Below are 18,784 nucleotides of genomic sequence, written 5' to 3'. Positions count from 1 at the left end.
TTGATTTTATCTAGATGCATTCTTCAAGAACACCAATCACAATACAACTGTAGGATGTTTCATAGAAGTTTTTCTAGATAAAGTTTAGTTTCTTATCACCTAAGAATGTAATAGATAGCTCAGTAAAAATGATCCCTTTTTCATAAAAATAGAATTAAGGTTTAGGGACCTGTTGTTTTTATGCAGTACTTGAAAAGCCTTAAGTATTTTACGGTTTTTAAGAATATTGAAAAGTAAGTAGCTTTACACTGAAGCTGACATCAGATTTGGAGAACCACAATCCATTACATCTTGTGCATAGTTGTTATGCTGTGTTAGATGTGTATCTCCTACAGGTTAGCATACTTATAAAGCTAATGGGCAATGTATATTATGTTCATATGGTGCTCAAAGGGTTTCTGCATAACAACCTTGGCAACAGGTGTTCTACGAGTCTCAGGGTAGCACATTTTATCTTTATTTTCAAATTAGTAAGCTGTTATCTTTATACAGCAAAATAAACTTTCAAGTCTATTTTCCATGAGCTTCTTGAAGTTGCCTTGTAAAGGATACTCACAACACAGCAATGATTCCCTTTAGTTTCTATTTGAATTCTGAAGTCTTTGCTGGCATAATCTCAAAGTTTTATCTCCATATATTTACATAGCTTATGGAAACTATCATATATTTCCATAGACAAGTATATTCAAATGCAAATCAACTTGAATCAACTTATAGGAGAGGCACAGACATAATCAAAGATACTACAACATATGAGGCAATGATATGTGTTTCATGATAAAAGGTAGCAGTTTGTGTAGGAATTAGTAAGCATGACAAAAGTGTGCATTTTCATAACTGCTCCTTAGAACAAGCACATGAGATTCTATCTTTACAGAGAAGTATCAAGACTTTTCATAATCTAAATGATCTTCCCAAAGACATAGAATTAGAAATTGAAAATTGATGTTCTAGTTTTAGTGTTCTTGGTTTTGTTTTCTTTTAAATAATACCTTATCAGATTTGCAACTTATCAGAAACAGCCTGAAGCAATTGTGAAAATAACATTGATATATTATTTTTCAAATTTAATGATTTTAGTGCTCTTTTGTTTCATATATATATAATATATATATGAAACATATATATATATATAAAATACCCTGGCTAGTTACATGAATTAAAAAATATGTTTGCCAGTTTAGCAAAAGGGTGTGCATTATATTATTTGTAATTATGTCTGTTCTTGGCACTGCTATTTGATATAAACATCTGGATTTTACTTCAAATACTTGAAGTTATTGACACAACAATTTTTGACAGTGTTAGAGGTGAGAAAGTATGTAAAAACAATGAGCTTGATGTGGAATAGACAGGTTTAGGGGTAGGAGTGAGGCAAAAGGAGTACCAATTGAGAAAAGAGGTGCAGAGATCTGGGTCAGAGACAAGAGGTCAGGGAAATGAAGGGAACGTCTTGGGAGCTATGCAAAGGATGACTGAAAACAGATGCTGGCAGCAGTCGCTGGAGAGCCCAGGGGCACAGGGGATGATTCCGAAGGTTGCTTACTCTTTAAAGATAGAGAAGCAGAAATTAAATGACCTTCTGTGTCCAGACTGGAAGATGAAAAAGAATCCTTTTCTACCTATGAAGAGTCAGAACATTAAAGCTAGTGTGTGGATTGCAAGGCCAGGCCACTGTTCTTTACAAAAATGGTATCGCTGTTAATATTCAGGGCAAAGGGCTTTTGTAAAAGAGCAGAGTTAATGCAGATAGCATGGCTTAAATAGGCTCAAAGTGTTGCTATCATGGTTTTTGTGGCGATTTGTTAATTTGTTGTTCTCCAGTTTTCTGTGCATATAAGTATTTGGGAGGTTGTTAAAAGAAAATGTACAAATGAGTAATGGAATCATTCTAACTTGAGATACCTGTGATATCAAGATGTGAATAGAACTTCAAACTTTTTTCTTTTATACTTACAATGTAACGCTTAGGAAATATGTATTAAGTACTTCTTCAGCACCACAATGTTTTTTAAGAAAATAGTATAGATATCTCATACAACACTGCTTTTAAAAATTTGTGTATTTTAAGATAAAAGCTAGTAAATCAATGAAGAAGAGACCCAGATGTTAATAAACTTTGTTCATAATTATTTTTTGGAATGATATGAAGAAAGATTTTATAAAGAACAATGGATCTTGGATGAATGTTTTAAATTATAAAATCAAAAGCCTAACATAATTACACAAATCGTTTAAATGAAAGACGTTTTAAAAAATCTACACTAGTGAAAACCGAAGTGCAGACATTAATAGTTACTTTATTCCAAAAAGTTCTAAAACTTGTTTTCCAATAGACAAAGGATTGTGTAATCATTTTACTTAGTAAGCTACAGGAAACTATGTTACCTGTCGCTATGATAATATTTTGGTTAGTCGTCATAGCAAGAAAATTAATGTTCATTTGAAGAAGAATATTGCTAACACTTGCCAGAAAAGATATTTTGAGATCTCTGATTTCATTCTTATCTTAAAATGATTAGCATTTGGCTATTATCAAATAAGCTAAGGTACAGAAATGTTACATATATGCATTAACTAGTTTAACGCATTTGGAATGAAATCTGCATTACTGAAATCTTATCGTTTTAGGTTCAAATGGCTAAGAGTGTTTCATGAACTTGACAAAATGAATCAAAAAATATGAAGACAATGTGTAACCTACAAATTAACTATTGGAGGCTGTGTTCTTGATTTGGCATAAGCAAAATATCTGGAATTAGACATGCAATGTAATCAACAGGTCTGTTAATGTCATGGTTTCCATGAGCTTCTTCGCTGTGTTTGCACAGCTGCTTTCTGGAGACGTGTGTGTCACATCTCCCTTAAGTTATTGTCACTGCTGTTCTAAGCCCTGTGATGACTTCTAGGGAGAAATTCCTCTGTACAAATGCATGCTCATATGAAACCTTGCTGCACTTTCATGATCATTGATAATTTTAATTTTATAGTTGAGACACTTGGATTATTCAATATGCTGTTAACTGTGACCTCATTAACAAGGAAGGGATGTTGCGTATACAAACCTAATCCCAGAACTCCCAGTATATCATATTCTAAAATGTGGCTTCCTTTAATGATTTTGTTAAAGATTTTATCATGGAGTATTGATTTAAAGATTGTTTTATTGGCTTTGAAGAAATATATGTTAATCTTGAATGCTATGTTGGTTCCAGCATAAAACTGATAGATGAAAAATTGTGTGCATTTAATTCCAAATAGCATTATTGATTTAAACATTTTCATTTTTAAAAAATTGGTTTGAAAGGCATAGGGAAAAAGAGGGAGGGAGAGAAAAAATGGGAAAAATAGAAACATGGAAAGAGCAAAGAAGCAACCGTCATGGCTGGGCCAGGCTGAAGCTGTGAACCTGGAACAATCTGCAACTCCAGTAAGGGTGGTAAGAGCCATCACCCACCGCCCGCAAGAGTTACCAGAATACTGGAATCAGAGTGGAGCTGAGTCTCCAATCAGGCCTTCCAATAATGGTATGTGAGTGCCCCAAGAAGCATATTTACTACTCAAACACTCACCCTATGTTGTGGATTTCTATGCCTATGCACGTAGAAGCATATGGGAATTAAACACATGGAAATCAATTAGCTTTATGTTAGCAATATCCAATTAGTAAGATACTGTGCTTCTTGGTTTTAATCCAAGGAAGTTCTATGCTGGAATATGGATTATATAAAGAAAAAAATATCTGTTTGAAAGGAGAGTGACAAGGAGGAAAAAAAACACTCTCCAGATGGCAAGAATGACCAAGTCCAGTCCAGGCTGAAGCTGGGACGTAGGAGCTGCATCCATGTCTCCCTTCTGGATGGCAGGGTCTCAGAATCCAGGAACTCAGCCTTAGAGCCAAGTGGCTAAGCCATCATCTGCTGCACTTACAGGGTACTTTTTAAAGGGAATTTAGAATTAGGAGCAGATCTGTGAGGACCATAAAGTGATACTGTAGTGTGTCCGAAGTAGTGTCTCACTGGGCTGTGGCAAATGCCCTCTCCCAATGATTTTTGATGTATACAATGCTTGGTATGTTTGTCTTCCAGGATAGCAGAAATTGAGTTACATGTGTGAGTGTTATGATTGTGTTATTTTGTCAAATGGACATGTGATTTTATGTGCACTTCTGCCAACGTGGCCTCTCTGTTCCACTGACTGGTTGGTAGAGTTTTGTCATCAAAAGCTGTGTTTTCCAAAGATTCACAGCAAGCAGAATTTGTATCTGGAATTACCCCTTCCTTCTCTCTGAACTTCTTTTTGTACATTTCCTTTTTTTTTTTTTTCAGATTTTAAATGTCTGTGATACAATCCTAAAAAGGAAAGTGTATTTGCTCTCATTTAATGACTTATTTTGTCTTAATCTTCTGAATATTTATCTATTTAAATATGAGCAGTAATAAATGTTTTTGTTTTACTTTAAAATGCAGGGTAAAAAATTTCTTCTCTTGATTAGTTATATTAGATACAAACTAATGCTTTGTCACCTGTCAAATGTGCAAAATAATTGTTTACAGATTATCTAGCTTTCCATCTCTCAGAAAATAACCTTGCCTGTCTATCATCACGTGAAGAAGTAAAAAATAATGTGGTATTTATACACATTGAAATATTTGAATATAAAAAGGAAGGGAATTCTGTAATTTCCATCAAAATGGTCATAATTGGAGGACATCATGTTGAATTAAATCAGTTGGTCACAGAAATATAAATACCACATGTTCTCCCTACATGTGGGAAGGCAAATTTGAAAAGAATCAGAAAACAAAAACAAAAAAGGAAAATGTCTGTACCAGTGTTGTTGCCGATATAGTTATATGTCTTTGTTTTTAAATTTTTTAAAAATTTCATGATACATTTCCTTAGCTGAGGGGTCTCCCCATCCATCCATTCCCAGCACCCCCACAATACTGATTTCCCTTATAACAATAGTACAGTTTTTCAACAACAGATTGTGTAGCTATAAATGCAGGATTATGGTTCCCTTTCTTACATGCAGATTTTACTTCCTTTGAATATATTTTCCAAAGTGGGACTGCTGGGTTATACAGTAGATCCATTTTCAGTTGTTTTAGCACTGTACATATTGACTTTTATTGTGTTTCAGACTATGCTCTCACCAACAGTGAGTGTTCTGACAATGTTGAATGTACTAAAAGTGATGCTAATTGACTTCTGGATGAATTTCTACAGTGCTGTTGAGTAGGTCCACTTTGCTAAAGGAGACCTACATTTGGGTTATACTTTGTAAGTGGAAAATAACAGGTTCCTTGAAATTCCCTTATCTGGAACTGATAATTGTAGATCTAACTTATGAAAATCGATAGTCCAGGAATTACGTTCTGATCTGCATTATGACATGGGATTGGTTATTTTTAGCATACAGGAGAGGCAAATAGTTTATGGGATTGCTTAATACTAAATTATCTCAACTTCCTGTATCAATGTGCTATTAAGATTCTTCGTTTTTCCAGATTTCATGCAATTTACCTTGGTAAGAGATGTTTACATTATTAGAACTACATGTAGATTATTGTATATTTATGTGCATGTAGAGAATGGTTGGATTTGGGTAACTTGATGTAGAAATCTGAAAAATATTCTTGTGGATTTATATGTGATAAAAATTGAAAGCTTTCTGCCTGAGCTGATAAGGCAGAGATGTGAGTTGTTTATGTCAGGTACTCATGTCCTGCTGGAGAGAAACCTTAGATAGGATATTTCGTCTGATGTTGCCTGCATATTGAGGCAGATAAGTTTATGAAACTGATTCTCAAGGATAATTATTCCCATGGAATGATGAATCTTTCCTGAGGATTTGGTGCACTAAAAATAAAATTAGAAAATCTGAATTAAATGAACTTGATTGCAAAAATAATTGTTATGACCTACTGGTATTTCAGCTATTAAGAATTTAGCAAGTACTTTGGCCATATATTAAAACAAATCTTTCCAGGTTACTTCAAACTAAAATGAAAAGAGTAGATATTGTATATTCACCAACTCAAATAGAAATTGGCAGAAGATCAATCTATTATTAAAACTGGAATAAATGTTATGTATAATAGTTATATGTATATTGATTTATCATATGTTCATACCTTACTAATACTGCAAAGTATTTTTGGAGACCTGCATCTTAGATATCCAATGAATCTGATACATGCACCTCTCTCTGTTTCAGTTCCTGTTTTAGTGGTTAGAAAACAGGCTATTTGCCTTATTGTATGCTATATTGCCTAGAAGATACTGCATTTGAAGTATTAAATAAGGTTGATTTGGGAGAACATGTTTATTTTACATTGGCTCTATTTTCTATTGAGTGACTGTCTTCTATAGATGATGTTACTGAGATTATTATTGTCATTAGTAGTAGCAGCGGTATCCTCATACTTACCATAGATGCAATCTCTTGAATCCTTTCCCCCCACCAAGAGATAGTAGGTGATTTCAACTTAGTAGTAGTAAACAAACAAGCAAACAAAAATAGAATTAAAATATTCCAGTAAGTCACACTATGGATGTATGCTGCTTTTCCTACTGGGGAAGTGGCTGAATCATAATATATGTGTATTTGTATGTTTGACTTTTTAAAAAATAGTGAGCTGTCTTCTGAATTTGTTATGATATTTTACATTCTCACCACCCCTTTCAATACTTAGCATCGTCTTTTTTTTTTAAGTTTAGCTATTCTAACAGTCATTGATTGTGCTTTGGGTGTGGCATCTAAAAAAAAAATCCATGCTTACCTCCATCAAAGTGAGTTTTACTGAAAGTGTGTAATTTCAAATTAGATTTATAATTTCCTTAAGAATTGATTTTTGTATATATTTTTAAAGTATGGATCACCTTTTTATGTATGTGTTCTTTTGCCAACAGTATTGAGATATAACTGACAAGACATTTGTATTCATCTACCATGATATTTGGATATATGTATATATAAAGGGAAGGCTAATGTTATGTGACATCCAGTGATTACTAATTCAGGCTGCCTGTAGTCTTGGATCCAATGGAGGTTATTTATGACAGGTGTGCAGTATATGCAGTGAGGCAGGAGAGAGACACAGAGAGAGAGAGAGAGAGAGAGAGAGAGAGAGAGAGAGAGAAAGAGAGGGAGAGAGAGAGATTAGGCTGAACTTGAGCAAAAATTTTCAAATTCTTCCAAGAACTGCTTTCTAAGGACACAATCCTGATGAACGAAAATCCTCACTGACCTTACTCCTCATAAAACACCATTAAGTCAGGCCTCCAAGTTTAAAATTAAGTTACTGGAATTTAAACAGCTAAACACGCCTTGGGGAGACAAAAATGCTACTAAACCCATGACAGATATCATTCGGTTGTACTTCAAGTAACATAATGTATTTCAGATTCATTCACGTCTTACAATGAAAGATTTTTTTTTTTTAAAAACTAAGTTTTCACACAGGCCGCTCATTGCATGCTACACACACAAAATAATCCATTTCTTTATTAACCAGCACCTAGATCGTTTTTTTTTTCTTGTGACTGTTGTGAAAAATGCTGCCTATAAGAATTCATATGTCCTTTACTGACACTAACTTTTTGATATTTGCCTAGAGGTATTGTAGCAGATCATATGCTGCTACTATTTTTTAAATTTTTGAGAACCTGTGTTCCACAGTTGCTCTACCAAGTTATGAATCTGAGCAGCACTAAACAAGAATTCTCTTGAATTTTTGATGGTAGATGCTGTAACAGGCATGAGACGGTATATTTTATTTTTAAACCATCTGATATTTTAGTTTTTAATGATGCAAAACAAGTAGATTGAATAGTTCACAGATACAGCTCAAAGAATTTAATGATCTTCCATTCCTTCCTCCCTCCTTCTTCTTCTGTTCCTCCTTGTCCACCCTGGCTCATTTCTCTCCTTTCATCCATTCTTTCTTCCATTTTTCTTCCTTCCTCTCCCCTTCCCTTTATCCTTTAATTTCCTCCCTTCCTTCTTCCCTCATTTCCTTCCTTGCTTTCTTCCTTTCTTTCTTCCTTCTCTCCTTCCTTCCCTCGTTCCCTCCCTTCCTTCTTTCTTAATTTCCTAATTTTTTCTCTTCTTTCTCCCTTACTGTCTTCCTTCTCTGCTTAGTTTTTGAGACAAAATGTTTTAAATTTACATTATAGTCGAAGGTTTAGTTTTCTACCAAATAGTGTCCACAAGTGAAAAAGTAAAACTGCTCTAGTTCAGTAGCAAGGGCTACAAGCAATAGGAAAATATAAAGATGACAATTTTCCCCATACACAGAAAATGTTAAGATACTTAATAATTAAAACTATGCCTGTATAACATTCTTAACTACCGATTTGTCAAAGGTCCCAAAAAAATAATGTTTACTAAAAGTGTATTTGTAGCAATACTGATAGATAGGCATTTTCTTTTTTGGAGACACCACAATACCTTTCTGTTAAGCTGAAGAAATTAAAGCAGCCTGGTGCTAGTGTGAACAGACACACAGATCTGTGGAACAGAACAAAATGGAGAAGTTAATCCACATGCATAGATCCAACTAAGTTTAGCCAAAAGTGCTCAGACAATACTTCACAGTGCGGATAATCTTTTCAGTAAATGCTAGCAAAACTGGATGCACAGATGCAGAAGAATGATATTAGATTCGTATCTATCAGCATATACAAAAATTTAAAAATGAAAGATGTAAGCTTAAGACATGAGACAATGAAATTACTAGGAAAAAATACATAAAAAAACACTCCAAGTCATGGTAAGTGGCAACTTCTTGGACAAAAGAACTGGTAACAAAAGTAAAACTGGACAAATGGGAATATATTGAAATTCAGAATTTCTGTATAACCAAGCAAATAAAAAGATTCAACAGCGTGGTAAGTAATATTTATAAGCTACCTATGCAAAAAGGAGAAATATCCTGAAAATATTAGCAACTTAAAAACTAAACAACAGAAAATAACCATTCCAGATAAGAAAGGGGCAAAGGATGGCATGAAAAATGCTCAACATCACTAGCCATCAAGAAATGCATACCAAAACCACAATGAGGTATTACCCTCACTCCTTTAAAAGTGGCTAATATCCTAGGGAGGGGAGCTTTCTCTGGTCCTTGCCTGGTTCCAACTTTGGGTCCCCACCCTCTCTCAGTGACCATCAGGATCGCTCCAGAAACCCTTCAAAACAAACAAGCAAACAATCTAGAGTAGATAGAGAGCAACAGGGAAAGCTTAGAATCAGACAGTAAATGGTCAGCGTGGATGCACTTATACCTTAATACGTGGGACACAAAGTTTAGTTACTCCTCACTAGGGTATTGAAGATTTCTCTGCACACCCCTCCTAAAACTGTTCACCTAAATTGTTGACATATGTCTTTAGAGTTATGGAGTTAGACTACCTGAAAAACAGCCAGGTTCAGCAAAATCATGCTTCAATGCTATAAACTGCTAAATACTAAAATTAAAACAGACATGAGACAGCTGAATAGTAATCTATAGCCATTTTAAGGTGTATAGAACCCAGTTGTATATAAACTAATAATTGAAATGTCAATGAAGAATTAGCAGGATATGGCCCAGAACTTGCATACTTGGATTCTTCTTCTTCTTTTTTTTTATTAACATATTGGTTACTCAATACCATGTCAATTAATTCCATAATGGTATAAATTATTGATGTTATGACAGAGCTTTTAATTGATTGTGATGATACTCTGCCGGCTCTATCTTCAAACCAGAGATGGGCTCCCCAAGAAACCATTGAACTTATCTGGACAATAAGATGCTGGACTTTATGCTTGGTAAATGCTTGCAATGAAAGAATCTTAACTGAATCTGAACTGTGGTAATGCAACAAGGTGGAGGAATCCACCATGGGGGGAGAGGAGGGGGGGGAATCCCAATGCCTATAAAACTGTGTAACATAGTGCAATGTAACCAATAATAAAAAAATAATCAAAAAAGCAGACAGATGGACTATGTGCTGGTGTTTCATAGCATTTCATGGTGTGTCTGAATCACACTGATGTACTAGATGCTGAATAAAGAGCTGGGCAAATATAAACATAAAAAACTGGCTAATATCTAAAAAATAAAGAATAATAAATGCTGGCAGGAATGGTCACAAAGGGGAACACTTTACACACTGTTGATGGCAATGTAAATTGGTGCAACACTGTAGAATACAGTACGGAAATTTGTTATGAAAAATTAGAAATGGGCCTGGTGTGATAGCCTAGCAGTTAAAGTCCTTGCATTGCACATACTGGGATCCTATATGGGCATCAGTCGATGTCCTACAGCCCCACACCCCATCCACGTCCCTTCTTGTGGTCTGAGAAAGCAGTCAAGGGCAGTCCAAAGCCATGGGACCCTGCACCTATGTGGGAGAGCTGGGAGAGTCTTCTGGCTCCTGGCTTCAGATTTGCTCAGCTCTGGCCATTTCAGCAACTTGTGAACTGAATCAGTGCATGCAAGATCTTCCTCTCTGTATATCAGACTCTCCAATAAAAATAAACAATAGAAAATTAAATGTGAGAAACATATTTTTCATTATTAAGCAGAAATTCCACTTCTGGTAGGTCCCCAAAAGACATGAACTTTTGTAAAGCAGTGATACATACATTGCCATGTGTTGAGTAGCACTGTTCATAATAGCCAAAATATAGAATCAACCAAGGTGTTCATTATCAGATGAATGGGTAAAGAATGACAGACAATGGAATATTAGTTAGCTATTAAATAAGAAAGTTCTACTGCTTGCAGCAAGATGAACACAACTGTAAGACATGAGTGAAATAACTTCAACATCAAAAGGCATAACTACAGTTTTGATTCAATGACTTAGTCATTGGATATCTTTCTTGTACTTGTTGGTCATTTGTACTTGGATGTTTTTGGTTTTGGAGACATATCTATTCAGGTCAATTACTCAAATTTCTCTGCTTTTCGTAACTTTATGCTATGAATGTCTCATATACTCATTGTTAATTCCTGAGGATAAACAATATGCTCATACTGCTCATTCTGCAGGTTGCATTTTCAATTGGCTGACTGTGCAGAAACATGTTAGGACTGTGTGGTATTGTTTGCTTATGTTTGCTTTAGTTGATTGTCTTTGATGTCATATTTTAAAAAGTATTTCCAAAAACAATATCATAGATATCTTCTCCCAGAGATGTTATGATTTGGGGTCTCTCGTTAACTCTAGTATATTTCTAATTGATTTTTTTTTTTAGTGTAAGTAAGTGACTACCTCTTTTTTGCATGCAGATTTCCAATTGGCCCTAAATTGTTTGCTGCAAAGTATCCTTCCCCTAATATTTTTGAAAGTCGATTGATGACCTATATGTGGATTCCTACTTATTCTCTCTCAGTGGTCTAGGTGTCTATTCATGCCACTACTACAGTTATGATTACAAAGTTTTGCAATAATTCCTCCTACATTAAAGTGTAATAGTATATTCTTACATATTAATGTTAAATTATTGGTAGTGATACTTGATATGTACTCATTGATCTTTTTATAAATTGACCAGCTCATATTTCCATACCAATGAAATAGTTGACCTTTGTTTTCAGATTGATTGTTTGCATGAAACACCTAGTTTTATTTTACAGTGTATGGAGTTTTTTCTTCCAAAGATTTATTTATTTTTTATTAGAAATGCGGATATACAGAGAGGAGGAGAGACAGAGAGGAAGATATTCCGACAGAGGGTTTACTCCCCAAGTGGCCACAACGGCTGGAGCTGAGCCAATCTGAAGCCAGGAGCCAGGAGCTCCTCTGGGTCTCCCACACAGGTGCAGTGTCCCAAGGTTTTGGGCTGTCCTCGACTGTTGTCCCAGGCCACAGACAGGGAGCTGGTTGGGAAGCAGGGCTGCTGGGATTAGAACTGGTGCCAATATGGGATCCTGTCGCGTGCAAGATGAGGACTTTAACCACTACTTATGACGCCGGGCCCACAGTGTATTGAGTTTTATAAGGAATGGAGATTGTATTTCATAAAGTAAGTTTTAAAACAATTCAAATTTATTTTTTATGGATATGAGAAATTATTACACTTTCTGGTAATAAATCATCATTGTTTCCTTTGAATATGATCATCTTGGTTACAGTGTTCTGTACATTAAATTGCTAAATTTTTAAAAAAGAGTGAGTGACAGTGAGAAACAGAGCACGAAGAAAGAGTTCTTAAGTGCCCTATATTTTCTCCATATAATTGCAAAAGTGGTGATAGTTCAGGCCAATGCCAAAAGCTCAAAGATAGAGCAGGGTCTCCAACATGCCTGGCAGATGCTCATCTACTTGTCCGTCTCTGCTCCTCTCCAAGGTACATTAAAAGGAAAATGAGTCTCAAAAGTGGAACAACCAGGAATCAGTCCCGGTGGTCCACTGTTGCAGGTGAAACTTAGCCTAGTGCACCACAATGCCAACCCCTAGTTTGTTTGATTTGGTTTTGCATTTCCATAATATAAAATGAGTGACATTATTTTCTCTTAATTTTTTGTTTCAACTAATTTATGTATAGCAGTTTAGTAAAATTGATAATTTTTCTTTATTATCCTTTGAAAAAGTTAGCATAGTAATATAAATATCTGTTTATTAAAAATATTGCAGACCTCAACTGTGAAAAGAATTTGTTTAATCAATTTATTTGAATTGCTTATTTCATAGTGATATTCATTTTCTCTCAATTTTATATCTTCATTCCAACTTCTATCACTTCTTTAGTATCTAACATTTATAGTCTTCTAGCAAAACAATGAAATAAAAGTGTCAATATTTATGTCTGATAATGGAAAACATTTTTCTTTTTTTTTTCTTTTAAATAGGCCCTTTTGGCTAGTACCATTTGTTTTGAATTGATTCATTCCCTTCTGTTTGATAGTAGGATTTCCATACTGCATTCTTCCCTCTCTCTTTCTTTTTTTCCTTTACAATTTCATTGCATCTGTGTGCCAGATCTTGGTTCCCCCTTTAATGTTTCACCTTACAGTGCAATTTTGGCTCAGGCATGTCATTTCAAATTAACTTCAAGCTATATAATTTTACCCATTTTATTGATGTAAAGAACATGCACATAGTTGGAACGTTACAGCTCTATTATCACAAAGTGAATTCATCCATGCAAGCATCGTCCAGGTCAGAAACAGAACAATCCCAGATATTCCTTTTGTTCATGTCTCCTCTGCCTGCTCAAATGTGTTGTTATTCTGAGTTTTAGCATTGTGTTTGGTATGATACAGTTTGGTGCTTTCACACATAAAATTATGAATTTTTGCATGTTTTATTCTTCTAAACTGAACTACGTGTGTGAATAAACCACTGAGTTGCACAGTGGTACATCCCTTTTATTCATTCTCTATTATTTCTCATTATTTTGATATTCCATTGAGTGATGTGATAATAAACCATTTAGATACCCTGTTATTGGTTGGCAGTTGGTTCCACTTTGGAAATATTATAACACCCCAATGAACAACCGATCACGTGTTTGCTGATACATGTAATTAGATGCTGTATACAGAAAATGATAATTTAATGGATACAGTTATTTTCCAAAAGCGTGGTGCTAATTCATATCTCTATCAGCAGTGTTAGTAAAGTTTAAATATGTACTTCCCTGATTTCTAATGAAACAATGCTTTTTAATAACTATATATATAACTATATATATAAACCTTTTTGTGTTTTCAAGTATAAATTTGCTCATGTATTTCCCACTTTTTGTATTAATATGCAGATATGAATGCAAATATTTTGTCACATATATGTATTATGTATAGTAACATAATGTAAACATCCACACACACATATATATATATGACAAAATATATATGCCTTTATAAACCAGAGTCACAGATAGCAAGGTCAGATAGCAAGGTCACAGCAAGGGCTAGATACAGAAATGTCTTCTATTCCCCAGATGGCCATGACAGACAGAGATGGCCAAAGCCTGGAACTCCATCTGGGAGTGAAGGGCCCAAGTCATTGCACCATCGAGTGCAACTTTTCTTGGAGCATTAACAAGGAGCTGGTTTGAAAGTGGAACAATGGAGTTTGAACCAGCACTTGTATGTGATGCTGATACTGCTGGCACAGAATTCACAAGCTGTACAACAATATACATTTAAAATTATAAAAGAAACAGTAGGAGATTAAAGCTCAGATAATGTGAGTGAAGAAAAAATAAATTGGGTTGTCAATTATTACAGCACAGAAACAAGTAGGGTACACAACTCAGACAATTCTCTTTTTTAAAAAGAATTTTGATCCAAGGACTTAGTTGACAGAATTCTAATTACCCTCAGTTTTTTTCTTAGTATATACTGTGTGTGGTATTTAAAATCTGAAGAGGAATATAAAAAAAATTGACCATGAAAAGTAAGGTAAGGTGTCATGTCACAGTAGTGCCTTAAAAGGTGATGTTTTCTTCGAGTGGTTGATGGTTTCACCATATTTGGCCAGCAATAAGTTCTCTGCCTTTTTGATATTTCTGTAGTTATTTTTAAATGCTAGATACAACTGATAGAGGCTTAAGGGACAGAATAAAAAGAGACTTGAGAATATAATTCTCAAAACTGTAAGTGGGTGAAGTCCTGGAGAGAAATGAGAAAAAGTGTAGAGCTTTAGGGTGAAAGTAAACAAACAAAAAAAATAGACGTTATAAAAAGTAGCTTTAGAAGTGTTTGGCTAGGAAAGGTTTTGTGGTGAATCAGATCAAGTGCTGCTTGGTAATCCTGAATGCATATGACAGCACCCAAGTTCAAATTCTAACTGTGCTTCTTGTCCAGTTTTGTTCTAATTCAAGACTTAGGTGGCAGGGCATCATGGCTCACATATTAGTCTCTGCCATGTGGGAGACCCAGAGGAGCTCCTGACTCTTGGCTTTAGCATGGTCCAGTCATGGACGTTGAAGGCACTTGGGGTAGAGCCAGTGTTGATAAAAGATTTTGCTTCTTATGTAGTTTTTTCCCTCTCTATCTCTCTTCCTCCCGTTCTTTCCCCTTTCTCACCCCAAGTTTCAAATAGATAAAACTTTTAAAGATTGTAAGGGTGAAGCAATAATTTCAAAGCTAGAATTTTGTAAGAAATAAGAATGGGCAATGCTGTGTAATAGCAGGTTCAGCCACAGCCTGCAGTACCAGCACCCAATAGGGACAATGGTTCAAGTTCTGGTTTCTTCATTTTTTGATGATGGGCTTGGGTTGATGATACTTGATGATGGGCTTGATGGGCTTGGGTTGATGGGCTTGGGTTGATGGGCTTGATGGGCTTGGGTTGATGGGCTTGGGTTGATGAGACTTTGATGATGGGCTTGGCTGATGATACTGGATGGTCCAAAGCCTTAGGGCCCTGCAATAGCATGTGGGACCTGGAGGAAGCTCTGAACTGGTGGCTGCATCCTGGCATAGCCCTGGCTACTGAAGGGATTTGGGGAATGAAGCAACAGATGGAAGCTTGCTCGCTCACTCTCTCTGTCTCTCCTCTCCATGTAACTCTGCCTTTAAGATAAATAAAAATAAATCTTAAAAAAAAATGGGTAAGAACAAGACAGAAAATATGCAAGTTGACCTTCAGGCAGAATCACAAATCCTTGAAACTAAGCTAGAGATGGTAATAAGGGGTAATTTAATCTGTGTTGAATACCAACATTTGTGTACTTCACTTTTCTCTAAAATTCTATTGTTGGATGCAATTAACTTATCACAGATCATTTATACAGTTGAGTAATTCAAGGAGTAACAGTTATAGCTACTATAATTTATTCAACATAATTGCTTGATATTATATATTTTGTTTAATATTTGATTCAATAAATTAAGTACTATATCTGTTTTATAGGTGACCAGGTGAGTTTAGAAAGTCTAATTCAAACTATTTGCATTACTATATACTAAGTGGCTGGATATACCTAGTTGCTTGATTTTGGAAAATGGTCTATGTTCTTGCTATGATAATGACGTATTTAAGAAAATTAACATCCCTTTATGGACCTTTTTTGAATCTCCTTTACTATTTTATTAACAGGCATTATTTCCTCAAGAGGGAACAACTCTTGGAAACTAAGAGAAGAAAGGACATTCTCCAACAGTGACTTTTTTTCCCCCTGATCTTATTTACACCTTAATATTGTGATACAGTATTTGAGAATTAACAGGAAAGTCACAATAGACATGAGAAACCACCAAATAGTATTTGTTTAAAATTATCCATTGTCCATTAAACATAGCCAAAAGAATAATAATTACTAAACATCAAAGTGAACTGTTTTTAAAAAGAACTCTGCCTTGCCTTAAGACTACTTTTCCCAACTGATCACAGTACATTCATTAACATAGGAATGTACGGGTGAAAAACTAAATCAACTCACTAACCAACCTGTAACCAAAATGCAATCCCATAGCAGGCACCTTGCAGTACCTTCATTAGATACCAGTAAGAAAGTTCACAACTGTTCAATATTGTCTTCTTCCAAGCCTCAGGTCACAGTTTCAGAAGGCTTCTATAACAGGGCTATGAGATCTCCATTACCCCACTCTAAGTATCAACCCACACCTGCACTAGACCTCCTTTGGAGAAGTCCACTACGGCCTACTTCTAGAGCCCTCCACTCACATTTATCCCACCTCAAACCTCAAACAAATCCATCAGACCTCAATGAGACTTCGTCAGCACTGCAGCTCAGTCAAACAGCCCTAGACTCACCTCTCCCAAAATTTCAAACCGCATCTTCAAATCCAGACCTTTGTTCAACATCACCTTCACTGAAGTCTAACCAGAGAGATTCTAGCTCTCAGTTATCTCACCTCAAAAATCAGGAATCATCCTCCTTTAATAATGCCTGGACATCATCTCTCTTGGGACCCAACCAAAGAGCATTTAGCTCAACATTACTTGAGTCTAAATCTCAGAAAACTTCATTAGAACGCATTTGGACATCTTTAATGGAACGCAATCAAAGATCTTTGAGCTCACCAGTACTTGGCATCAAATCCCAATCAAATGAATATTTTCAAACTTCTCCTTCCTTGGAGACTAATCAAATGTCACCTGACTCCAGATCTCCCCAAAAAACTGTATTGGTTTCTAGTCGCAATGATCTGAGTCTACCACTGTCCAATTCAAATTTAAGAAAACCACTGTTATCACATTCCATCCACCAGTGTCAGAGTTTGCCTTTGTTCCAGTCCAAATCCCCGTCAACAGCTACCCTAGATCCTTACTTCCGGACACGCAGCTCACCGCATTTTCTCTCAAAATTTCAGGATACTGCTGTACCAAGTGACAAATCCATAGCCACAGATCAGCCTTCAACCCCTGTCAAGTCAAATGTCTCAGGCCATTTATCCTCAAGCTCCAAATATTGCATCAAGAACATATCTGCTTCAGCACTGAGTTACAGACTCCAGAGTAAAAGCAGTTTTGATTTTGATGCAAATTCAGAATCAAAGAAAGAAATCCTGTGGACTATAGACTGTAGTCAGCCCTGCATTGTTAAAGGTGGACCTGTCCCTGATGATGTTGTAAATAAAATTATCAATTCTATCTCCAAGTCCACAATCCAGAGGGATCTTTGTAGGCAGATTCTGTTTCGAAGGATGAGAGGAAAGCCAAATCCTCGTCCTGGCCCCCGCCTTTCAACGACTTACATGGTTTGTTTAGCTTGTGCTTCCTGCATAAAAACTCAGTGTGAACATCTTAGAGGAAAGAAAGATCCACGTTGTGCAACACTCTTCGTCATACCAACACCAGAGACTACTTCTGAGGGGAAAATAGAGGTGAAACTCGTTTTTATTCTTTCTATACCAGAGACTCACTTATCCTCTGGTCTCTCATTCATTATGAAAGGAAGTCAGACCGATGAAGTACCTGACGACAACCTAGAAGGAATGGAGAAAATACAACAGATTTTCCCCACGTCTGAATCTGATATCATCCAGGACCTTAATATGAAGAAAAAATGTTTGACAGTAGCCCTTGAAAACAAAGTTACAAACCAACAGTCTCCGGCTGTAGACTGGCTCTTTTATGTTAAGAAAAGTAGTTCTCAGCCACAATCCCAGCTCCCACGACCTTCTTCCTCCTCCTCCTCCTCTTCTTCCTCCTCAGCTTCTTCCCCATCTTCTTTAGCCTCTTCTTCATCTTCTTCATCTTCTTCCTCTTCTGCCTTGCCCCTATCAGCTGTTCCTTCCTTGCATTCCATCAAACCTGCTAGTTCAAGTTGTAAACTCACTAAAGTGCTTAGTTATCACCGGTTGCCTCCAGGGGTCTCTTGGCTTGAGTTTATACGTAGTAGAGATCACCAACCACACCTTGGAAAACGAAATCAAAATCAATCACCATTTCCCCCCAAAAAATCTGTGAGGCATAGCACCAAGTCCAAAAGGAAAAAGGAATCAAACGTGCTACTCAAATTTCTCCATACAAAGTTTCAAAATGAGAAATCCTGATTAAACTAACTTTTGTGTCTTTGCAAGCAATACTTCTTGGTTCTTTGAAATTAATGTTTTACTTCTTCCCGTGTTTATTAATATTCTTAGAATCATTGAGTGAGGTGCTGAATTTTAGTTAGTGACACACCCATTAATAATGAACTGTTAGCCTCAAGTCTGTTTTCTGGTTAAATAGTTTATGATCTCCTAGAAGTCAAAAGCTGAATTTCATGTTTTTAACTGAATGGCTGGGTCATGGTCACCATTATGCAATTATTATTGAATGAATTCGTAGTTGACCACAAACCAGAAATATTCACCTG

General features: G+C 35.8%; 1 protein-coding gene across 1 annotated transcript in view; it reads left to right on the top strand.

Annotated features, from left to right (window-relative positions):
• The window catches only part of LOC121156745 (casein kinase 2 subunit alpha' interacting protein), a 103,738-nt gene extending 85,237 nt beyond the window's left edge, over positions 1–18,501 (top strand). Inside the window, exon 2 of the mRNA XM_040980613.1 lies at positions 16,057–18,501. Coding sequence (XP_040836547.1) covers positions 16,419–18,479 — 2,061 coding nt within the window. The 5' untranslated portion in view covers positions 16,057–16,418 and the 3' untranslated portion in view covers positions 18,480–18,501. The remainder of the gene's footprint in view (positions 1–16,056) is intronic.
• The last annotated feature ends 283 nt before the right edge of the window (positions 18,502–18,784 follow it).

The sequence above is a fragment of the Ochotona curzoniae genome, unplaced genomic scaffold, assembly GCF_017591425.1.
Source record: "Ochotona curzoniae isolate NIBS_2020 unplaced genomic scaffold, NIBS_Ocur_1.0 contig_3498, whole genome shotgun sequence".
NCBI classification, from domain to species: domain Eukaryota; kingdom Metazoa; phylum Chordata; class Mammalia; order Lagomorpha; family Ochotonidae; genus Ochotona; species Ochotona curzoniae.
This window is presented reverse-complemented; position numbering and strand designations above follow the sequence as displayed.